The sequence below is a fragment of the Arachis ipaensis genome, chromosome B10, assembly GCF_059453495.1.
Source record: "Arachis ipaensis isolate K30076 ecotype BB chromosome B10, ASM5945349v1, whole genome shotgun sequence".
Classification (NCBI taxonomy): domain Eukaryota; kingdom Viridiplantae; phylum Streptophyta; class Magnoliopsida; order Fabales; family Fabaceae; genus Arachis; species Arachis ipaensis.
In genome coordinates, this window is record NC_142435.1 from 4,577,667 (window position 1) to 4,589,100 (window position 11,434).

At 30.8% G+C, this 11,434-nt stretch overlaps 2 protein-coding genes across 2 annotated transcripts; one reads left to right on the plus strand and one right to left on the minus strand.

Annotated features, from left to right (window-relative positions):
* The first annotated feature begins 3,575 nt into the window (after positions 1-3,575).
* LOC107622224 (3-ketoacyl-CoA synthase 15) lies at positions 3,576-6,547 on the plus strand. Its single transcript, XM_016324105.3, has 3 exons — positions 3,576-3,956; positions 5,307-5,891; positions 5,981-6,547. The coding sequence occupies exons 1-3, from the start codon at positions 3,576-3,578 to the stop codon at positions 6,527-6,529; spliced, it is 1,515 nt and encodes a 504-aa protein (XP_016179591.1). The 3' UTR covers positions 6,530-6,547.
* Positions 6,548-7,794: 1,247 nt separating this feature from the next.
* Positions 7,795-10,165, minus strand: LOC107624318 (L-type lectin-domain containing receptor kinase VII.1). Its single transcript, XM_016326817.3, has one exon. It carries the CDS (start codon positions 10,057-10,059, stop codon positions 7,987-7,989), a length of 2,073 nt encoding a protein of 690 aa, XP_016182303.1. The 5' UTR covers positions 10,060-10,165; the 3' UTR covers positions 7,795-7,986.
* Between the last annotated feature and the right edge of the window lie 1,269 nt (positions 10,166-11,434).

The following is an 11,434-nucleotide window of genomic DNA, read 5'->3' on the forward strand; positions in this document are numbered from 1 at the left end:
AATCAATGGATTGATCTAAACTTGGAAAATGAGCTTGAAAAATTTTTTCAATATTCTTGGCTCGATAATTTCTTGAAAACTTGCTGGTGGAATTGGCAATGGAGAAATAAGAAAGTTCACAGCCCACCCTTCACAAAATCCCCTATGGCGAACAAAATAATCCTTAATCTGGTTCGAACCAATAGAGAAGCGTTCATAAAACAACGACTAGTTCAGCACAAGTCTGTAAAAAATCAAAATAATGCAAATTAGAAACCTCCACCTCAAGGATGGGTAAAGCTCAATTCGGATGGCTCGGTGCAAAAAAATGAAAAACCTGTGGGGGTGTGGAGGACTTCTAAGAACTCATCATGGGGAGTGGATTGGTGGATTCGTCGCTAATATTGGAAGTTGCCAAGCAACCCAAGCGGAGCTATGGGGTATTTATCATGGTCTTCAAATTGCGTGGGATATGAGTATGCGAAGAATAAAGGTAGAGACAGATTCCCTAGAAGCGTATGAATGTATTAGCAAAGCCTCCTAATAAAGCTGCAGAAGTTTCAATACCCTAGTGAATAAAATTGCTAATCTAAAGGGAAGACCTTGGGAATTGAATTTTTATCATATAAATAGAGAAGTCATCACCTGTTCAGATTGGATGGTAAAGAATGGAGTTAAATATACAACTGGAGTACATTTTATAGATAATCCTCCTCCTGACTTCAAATTGTTATTAGAAGAAGATTGTAAGAGAGCTGACCTTGTAAGTTTGGGTTTAAACTTGTAATTTTTTTTGTTTTTCTTTGGGTCTAGGCCCCGATGGAATACCAAAAAAAAATTGATATTATTTATTTAATTATTTAAAAAAATATTGTCAAACTACACAAAACTCTTCCCAACATGCTCCCTCCAAGAACATATTCTCTCAAAATCAAAATATTTTGAGAAAAAACTCTAAACAGTTCTGCTAATTACTTAAAAAAAAAAATTTTTAATAAAAAATATTTTTTTGATTTTTTATCTTCATAAAATCGATTAATTTTTATGTCTAATATTTTCGCTGTGAATTAATAGAACATACTTACGTAATATGTTAAATTGTTAATTTATCCGTTAAGTACGAACTAGAATTGATAGATTTTTTTGTTGAAAACTTCATTGTCTATGAAAATAATTATCAGAAAACGTTTAGATTTTTTTTTTATATATACATTGACTAAATTTACTGTGTAAGAACAGAGAAATATTAATAATTTTTAAATTTATTCTTACTTATAAAAATTAAACAGAAGGTATATATTTTTTAATTTTTTTATTATTATTTAAAAAAAATTTATTATTAGAATTATGTTAAGTTTTATGTGCAATCAATTTAAATTAAGTATCATAATTCACATTTTATTATTATTAAAAGAAGTACATATTTTATTTTATAATAGATAATAAAAAATTTACTTATCACAATATTTTATCTAAAATAGATACAACAAATAAGAATGTTTATATCAAATAACCATGTAGATATAACATAAAAAATTCAAATTTTAATATTTTGGAATAACTAATAACAAATAGATAAGACTGATAATAACAATTAGCGATGTCATTCTTATTAATATGTATCTTTTTTATTTAATTTCTATAAGTAAAACCAATTTAAAAATTATTAATATTTTTCAATTTTTACACAACAAATTTAGCCAATGTATATGAAAAGGTAACAATAATAGAAAGGAAAATATTCTAAACTGTTTCTAACAATTATTCTGAAAGACAACGAAGTCTCCAATAAAAAATCTGATAATCCTAATTACCACTTAATGAACAAATTGACTGATTAATGTGTCATGTAAGTAAGCATGCTCTGTTAACTCAAGAGAAATCATTAATGGAGAGGCTAACAAATTTCACGAAGTAAAAAATTAAAGACTAAAAAAAAAATTTATTGAAACCTCATTGTCCTTGGAAAAAATTATCATGGCCGCAATAAGTATTCACTCAAATATTGTTTTTTGGTCTAAATTAATAGAAAGTTGCAATGGGTTACTACAGAGCTCACTCATAAGTCCAAAGGGCAGGCCTAGACTTTATTGGGCTAATTTTTCTTAACATGATTTGCTGCCAAAAAGCTTCAAAAAACTATCCAAAAACCTTCACGAAAATACAAAAGAAGGATTGATAATATACCACCTAGTGGGAAGAAAAAAACCCAAGCGTTCAGAAGGAACAGTTAGTTGATAAAAAATAAGAGTTTTAAAAATATATATAAGAGAATGATATGAAAGACGATAGCTAAACATCAAATAAAAAAATACATAATAAAAATAGATAATAGGCCAGATAATAATAAATCATAGATTATAATTTTGGTTAAATCTTATTTGATTATTTATTTAAGTTACTCAAACTTCTTTTCCTAAAAATACTAGTTTAACTTATCATATTTAGACATATACATATAAAATTTAGTGAGTTTCATAAATAATAAATATATTTTAAACAAAATTAACAAGAGTCATTTTTTTATTACGAGTATACCCCCAAGATAAAATTATTCAAATTAGTACAAGCATGCATGCATAATGTAGTACAGAGCAATAATGAATTAATGATTTGTTTTATAATAAACTTATAATACAATATTTTAATTGAATAATGGAATTTTAATTATTAAACATAGTATGTTAATTAATAGAGAGACCACTTCGATAAAAATACTAAAAATGTCTTTTTTTTAAACGTTTATATGTGTCATGATATTATTGGACATTTTTATTAAACTGATTAATAATTTATTTTTTAATAAACCAAAACAAAATTGATTTATTATAGCAACAATAATAAACCCAATTATCCGCATTATAATTATTAAACCCGATTTGATCCGATCGATTTACACAATTTAAATCGGATCATGTTTAAATTTTGTGATAAAAAGATAAATATATCCTGATTTTTGTTTAAAAAAAAACAAAATAAAATCATAATCCAATGGTTTATGTAAATTGGTCGGTTCGACCGGATCTAATAACAATTGAGTTTATTGTTATTGTTATAAAAAATCGATTTTATTCTAATTTATTAAAAAATTCAAAAATAACCAGTTCATTAATACATCTAATAATAATGCGACACATAAGTGTTTTTATAAAAAGACGTTTTATGCATCTTTATAAGAGCATCCTCCAATTAATAATTACTCTTACCATAATTGCATACAAATTCAATGGTGCTGCAAATCTGCTTGTCTTACGCATTCATGCACTTAATAATTACTCTTACCATAATTGCATACAAATTCAATGGTGCTGCAAATCTGCTTGTCTTACGCATTCATGCACAATTGATGTATGTCCCTATTCTATTTGCATGCTCCTTAAAATCCTTATCATAACTTATTATACCATCTACCATCTATGTTTCTCCATAATCCAACCCTATAAATATGTATATCAAATCAACTTTTTTTCCGTCCAATATTTTTCACATGTTGCTTATGTATTTCTTATTTATTAATTATTCTTCACTCTCAAGTCTCAACAATACTCATTATCATTAACTTGTTGCATTAAAACTATAATAACTTGAATTTCCCCATGTCAAAAGAAAATGAGGAGTTTTCGACAGAGATTGTGCAGAATGGTGAATCTCTGTCATTCTCAGTGAGAGTGAGGCCTAGAATGCCAGATTTTCTTAGTTCAGTGAACCTAAAATATGTGAAATTGGGTTATGGATACCTCATTACTCATCGTCTCTACTTGTTAATGATGCTGGCACCACCACTCCTTGCTGCTTTAGTTGCTCATCTTGGAAACTTCTTCACTTGGCAAGATCTCTCTCATCACAACCATGGCCTCACTGAGGCTCTATTCATCTCACCACTCTTCTTCTTCCTCCTCTATCTATATATTGACTTCACTCCTCGCTCTACCTATTTGCTTGATTTCGCATGTTTTCGCCCTCCAAATCAATACAAGGTACTCCATCAAAACGCAATCTGAACTCGCCTTTAGATTTTCAATAAAACTTTTTTGGGAACCCCTAGATATAAAGACGGTTAAAATCTCTTTTTTTTAAGATGTTTTTAAAAAATTAAAATTCAATATATATAATTGATTAAACTATCTTATTTTTATTAAAATTAGATCAGATAAATTAATTTGGTCAAAAAATCGATAAATTATACCTTAAACTAATCTAAATTAATATTTTTTTATAAAAAATAATTACAATATTTCTATTATAAAAAATTACTAAAACATTCTTTTATATATATATATATATATATATTAAAAATCCTAAATTCTAACCCCTTTTTTTTTTCTTTGTGTAGTTATAGGGTTAGAATTTAAGATTTTTAAAATTACAAAAAATATATAATAAAAATATTTTATTTATTTTCTATAATAAAATTATTGTAGTAATTTTTTTAAAAAGAATATTAATTTGAATCAGTTTCAAAATTTGGTTTACTAATTTTTTAACCAAATCAATTTATCTTTTAATTTTAATAAAAATAATATAATTTAATCAATTATATATATTAAATTTTATCTATTTTTTTTATGTACTTTGACTTGAAACGTATGAAACACTGACAGGTGACACGGAAACAAATATGACCCCATTCGAGATAGACAAATATACTAATTTTATTTTTTTTTAAGATAGAGACACAATAAATATATATATATATATATATATATATATATATATATATTAATATAAAGTATTTTTTAGATAAATTATAATAATTTTTTAATATTTTATAGATATTAAAATATAAATTAATATTAAAATAAATAAAAGAATAACATAAGTGTATATTTGTTTTTTTATAAAAAAATATTTAATCTTTGTTTTTAAATGTTATAAAAATTAATTTTTTTAATAATTTTAATAATTTAATTTTTTTTAATAATTAAATCGTTTTAATAATTTTTTAGAATAATTTTTTTTATTATTAAATGTCTTTATTTTTTTTTAATTGTATAAAGTATTTTAAATAATTTTTTATTCTAATAAATAATAATATATATTATTTCAAAATTCGTTTTAAGAATATAAATTAATAATAAGATTAGACATGCGTGACACCAGGTGATATTTAAATGTATTCGATTTTTTTTTATTTTTATTAAAACACAATTGAATATAAAAACTAAGCATGTACATGGAATAAATGTCTGTGTTCAAAATATATCAAATATACTAACAAGGCAATTCAACAAAGTGTCCCTGTTTCATAGCTTGTAACAAGTAACAAACTTGAAGCTAGTAACATATCATTATTGATGGTTTTTTTTTGGTTTTGACATTGTTTGCAGGTGTCCAAGGCAGAGTTCATTGAATTAGCTAGAAAATCTGGGAATTTCAATGATACTACCATTGAGTTTAAAGAACGAGTTCTTAAGAAATCCGGGATAGGCGACGAGACCTACATGCCAAAGGGAGTTTTCCGGCCAGGTTATAGAACCTCGTTGAAGGATGGGCGAGAAGAGGCGTCCATGGTGATGTTTGGAGCAGTTAAGGAAGTCCTTGGTGCCACAAAAGTAAGACCAAATGATATCAAAATCCTTGTAGTAAACTGTGGAATACTAAATACCACCCCATCTCTCTCATCAATGATCATAAACCATTTCAAGCTTAGACATGATATACACAGCTTTAACCTCGGCGGCATGGGTTGCGCCGCCGGTGTCACGGCCATTGATCTAGCTAGAGACCTTCTTGATGCATATCCAAGCAGTTATGCCCTTGTAGTTAGCACTGAAGTTGTGAGCTCTTCATGGTACACTGGCAATGACATTGACATGCTTATTCCCAATTGCTTCTTTAGAATGGGGGCTGCAGCCGTCATGCTATCCAATTTTCGTCTTCATAGATGGCGCGCCAAGTATGAACTCAAACAGGTAAATATTTTACACAGTCGTGCAATCAGATTTCGCTGTATTACTTTTGGAACATCTTAAATAATGATACTATGGACATTGTTATGTAGTTGGTGAGAACTCACAAGGGAATGGACAATAGAAGCCACAAAAGTATACACCAAAGGGAAGATAGTGAAGGAAGGAAGGGCATTTCGGTAAGCAAAGATGTAACTGAAATTGGAGGGCATGCATTGAAGGCTAACATAACCACATTAGGCCCTCTGGTGTTACCGGTTTCAGAGCAGCTTCATTTCTTCACTAACTTGCTCTTCAAGAAAAGGAAAACAAAGCCGTACATTCCGGATTACAAGCTGGCATTCGAGCACATGTGCATCCTGGCCACAAGCAAGAAAGTTCTGGACGAGATTCAGAAGAATTTGGAGCTGACTGAGGAGTACATGGAAGCGTCAAGGAAGACGTTGGAGCGATTCGGCAACACTTCTAGCAGCAGCATTTGGTATGAACTGGCATACCTTGAGTTTAATTCAAGGGTGAAAAGGGGTGATCGTGTTTGCCAGATTGCATTTGGGTCTGGATTCAAGTGTAATAGTGTTGTTTGGAAGGCTCTAAGGAATGTTAAAACACCAAAATGTTCTCCTTGGTTTAAGGATGAATGACTGAGGAATCATCCCACAAATACATGCAATGATTTAATAGAGACTTGATTTGGAGTTTTAGTTTGTTGGTAAAATAAGATCATCCAAATGATTTTAATAGGTTAAACATGCTATCACTGTAAGAATTATGAGATGAGATAGAAAATATTTGATACCAATTTTCAGACTAAACTTTAGAATGCACCTAGTTTTATTTGATGTAGCAATACATCAAGTTTAATCCACCATTAGATTGCCAATTGCATCTTACATTAAGAGGAACTTGATATTTTAGGCTGCGTTTGTTTATAGAGATAGGACACTAAGACAGGGACACAGAGATACAAAATCGTGTTTAGCAGAAGAGACATGGACAGAGACAATGTGTCCAGAGACACTGAATTGAATTAGTATATTTTGTGTCCATCCTGACAAAAAGGACACGAAGACACTAACAAGAGACACAACTTATTTTTTATTTTATCTTTCATTATTCTTGTTAATTTTTCATATCAAATTTTTTGAATGAAAAAAACAAGAATAAATTGAATTTTCATAGTTTGTTCTAATTTATCACCAAATAGAATACAAGAACACAAAATTTTGTGTCTCTGTCTATCAGTGTCTTATCCTGTCCTGTTCTCAGTGTCTTATCCTGTCTTGTTCTCAGAAACAAACGCAGCCTTAGGGACAAATTTATGAATGAATAGTACATGGTTTTGACCACCCTAGGATACCCCAAAACTTGAGGCAGAGGAAGGATGAAAAGAACATGAAAAGGCATAAAGCACATGGTTCCCAAACACAAGCTCTTAGATTAGATCTAACACACAAGAATAACTAACAATTAATAATTGTAATAGTGGGTAGTGTCAATCACTTAATCTTATATTGCTCCAATATAAATAAATAACCAATGTAAACTAAAGTTATACTTAGAATGAAATTAGAAACAGTTTTCTGGTACAGGAGCATTCACCATTGAGGGTGGTAGAATTTGGTCATTCAACACAAAACTTAAAAGTATGCTGCACTAATGCGCTATGGATGGAAAGACAGAAATTATGGAATGTGGCCTTTTGATATTTAAACCATTTGGTTATGTAATGTGTATCTTTCTTTTCTTTAGCTTATTAGGTGCAGAATAAGCAAAAAATTTCACCTAACAGCAATCTTAAGACAGCATAAAAATAAATAAAACATTGTGCTTATTTTGCTTCTTTACGTTAACCAAAGAAAAGCTAAACATTCCTCATCATGTAATATGAAAAAAATTGACAGCCGGATTTCTTCTATGAAAGTGTCCTCAATAATATAATCAAGGAGTTTAAAAAGAATTACTAGATCACAATCATATGTTCATCAATTCATTTATGCTCTGATACATTATTTACATCAATCATATAATGTGATAAAATGGATCAAAAAATTCATCACCTAAACACATCATCTCCATAGTTGCATTGATGGGAAAAGATTCATCTACCCTCAACTACAGATTTAGACCAAGTAAGAGACATTGAAGAAGTATTAGACTGGCGAATATCTTCAAATGTTGGGTGTGTTGAATAGCTAAAATAATTAGAATACTCAGAAAAAATATCCCCAGATTTCAACTTTAGAAGCAAACAAGTATCCGCATTCTCATTCTCTGATTCTTCTCCTCCCTCATTGTTCTTCCCTTCTAAAATACTCACAACTTGTCTCATGTTTGGTCTTGATTTTGGTTCAGGGTATGCACACAACAATCCCAACTGAAGAACCTTCTCAACTTGTTGCAGATTGAAGTCTCCTTTAGCTCTTAACCTCTCATCAAGTGCATTCATTAGTTCCCCTTTAACCATTAGTCCCCACACAAACTCCACAAGAGGTGGCTTACCTTCTTCCATAGGCCTCCTTCCACACATGACCTCTAAAATCAAGATTCCAAACATGTACACATCCGTGCGAGTCGAGGCTTGTCCGGTCTTGATCACTTCTGGAGCCATGTAACCAACTGTTCCAACCAACTTTGTTGTGCTAGCAACTTGGCCATGGCTATGCATTCTTGCTAATCCAAAGTCTCCAAGCTTTCCATTCATATCTTTATCAAGTAACACATTGCAGGCTTTGATGTCCCTATGCAGAACTTGTTCTTCCCAACCTTCATGCAAATACAACACAGCAAAGGCCACATCTTTGATGATTCTTATTCTCTCTTCACAGTTCAGCATCATGCTCTCATCACAAAACACTCTCTTATCCAAACTCCCATTATCCATGTATTCATAAACTAACAAGAAATTTCCCATGTCTTTCTTGCACCATCCTCTCAGAGCAACCAAGTTTCTCTGCTTCAATCTTCCAAGGCTTGAAATTTCTGCTAGGAACTCTCTCACGCCGTCGTTCTCTTGTGATATTCGCTTCACGGCCACCTCTGCGCCGCCTCTTAGAACACCCTTGTAGACCTTACCATTGCCACCAACTCCAATCACATTTTCTTCACAGAATCCCTTTGTTGCTGCCTCAATTTCTTCATATGTCATTCTGTGTGGCCAATACTCTAACTCCCAATCTTCCATTTCCATTCTCTTCCTTTCAAGCCTTCTCTTTCTCCGAATAAAAAACATTGCAAGCAAAACAAAGACACAAACAACAAAGAAGATACCTACTGTGAACCCTGCAACAAACCCCTTTGACTTGAAAATTGAATCCTTTGGAAGAACAAAAGAGGGTAAACCAGTAGTAATTAGTTCTTCACTTAATGAAAAATTAGTGTTGCTAAAACTCCAAGCAAGAATCTTGTGACTCTCAACTAATTGCCCTGTGGAACTGGTAAATCCAACAAACATCTCATCTACAAAAACTTGAGACAAGTTAAGAGAAACATTCAACAAAGGTTTCATAGGCCTTTTCATACCAACCTTTGCCATGGTAACATTGAGCAAAGAATCCTCATATTCAATCCAAACTTGGTAGTTCTCACCATTGTTGAGCTTCAATTCCTTGAAAGAATCATGATCTTCATCTGGCCAATACCCTGCATCATGAGATGCAACAGAGGTGAGAGAGTTTATGTCAACTCCAACATGGTTGGCGCTTATGTCATCAAACTCCTGGTTCTTGAACACATCAAACTCAACACCAAACACATGGTTGCTTGAATTTCCATTGTTGGTGAAGTTGAAGAGCCCCAGATTCTGAGAAGCAGTGCTTGTACCATGGAATATGCCAGTGACTGGTGTGAAGATGAAGACAAATCCATGGCCAGGAAGAGTGTCCTTAAAAGGTGCCATGGAGAATATAAAGGAAGTGGAAAAAGGGTAGACATAGGAAGAAGAATTTGACTTCTTGGTTTGGATCTTCTTATGGTAAAGTGCACGACCAACTGAGAAAGTTTGGTGATGTGTGAGGGTTAGGATTCTTGAGTCAATGGTTGCATTCCCATACAACAACACATCAGAGGAGTTGAAGCCATTGAAGACAAAATCAGTGGCAGATATTGAGCTCAAAAGAACAACAACTGATGCAAGAAATGGTGGAAGAAGCTGCGAGTTCATGTGCTTCATCATCTTGGTTCAGAACAAGAGAAGAAGATTGAAGAAAATCATGTGTAAGAATAGAAAGGAGCCTTTTGGATTGGATAGTATTTGAAGTTTCCTCAGTCAAATAATGAATAGTGTTGAGTTATAACTTGTAACCATGGATTTATTATAACGGAAAGAAAATTATTTAAAAAGAGTCATAATTTATCTTATTTAGTATTCATTAATTTAGTATTTTTTTTTTATCACATAGAAGACTCGAACTCGTAACTTTTTAATTGAGTATAGAGAGACTATGTCATTTGAACTATTACTCATTAGCATTTTAATTTAATATTCATTAATTACTACAATAATTAATTAATATTAAATAAAATAAATTTTTACTGTCTTTTTTTTTTACTACCTAACATTACTTTTTGTATAATAACATTTTCTGAGTTGACAATTGAGAAAGGAGAATTAAATGCTAAACAAGATTTGTGTGAATGAGTATCCCATACTAGAAGCAAATTTTAATTTGCCAGTTGAATTTAACCTCGTTGACTTTTGCAATAATAATAATTATTATTATTATTTATTTTTTTTAATATATTTTTCATTGATATATCAAATAACACGCATATTATAATGTTTCTTTTTCTTTTGATTTTCATTAAACTATTAATAAACCGTTGATATAAATCAACGAGGAAATTGGCTTAAAATTAAAAAAGATTCAACGATAGATAATATAAATTAAAATTAAATAATGTTCCTCCCAATGGCGGTAACGCTATTTTAATAAACATAACCGTGAGGTGACAGCTAAGAATTTATGAGTGGGGTACATCGGGGTAGGTGGCTTAGCTAAGTGTACGTCAATAGCTTAACTCACTCGTTTTTTTATTTTTTAATTTTAATAGTTTTTTTTTTGTCGTGATTTTTAATGGTTAAATGGCGGCTCATTTTATTGGATATGAGAAATATGTGTGTTGTGTATTATTGTGAAAAATATGGGTGCTAAATATGGATGTGAGAATAGCTTTTTCTAAAATAGGGGTGAAGAAATAGAACCATTTGATATTTTTGTAAAAAAAATTAAGCTTATTAATCAGACAGTTTGATTAGTGTGGAAGAGGAAATTTACATTTTGGTGAAGGTAATCGGACTTAGGAGTAAACACAGATCGGTTTGGTTTGGGTTTATGGTAAAATTAGAACCGAACCGATCAAAATATAATTGGTTTGGTTTGATTTGGATTTACATTTTTTTGTACATGTATCCGAATCAAACAAAACCGATTAAGAACGGATTGGTTCGGTTCGGATAATTGGTTACCCAATGACTTTGAAATTCATAAAAGAAAAACCAAATTTTTATCTTAAAAATTTAATAAGTACAATAAACATGTAACATCAAT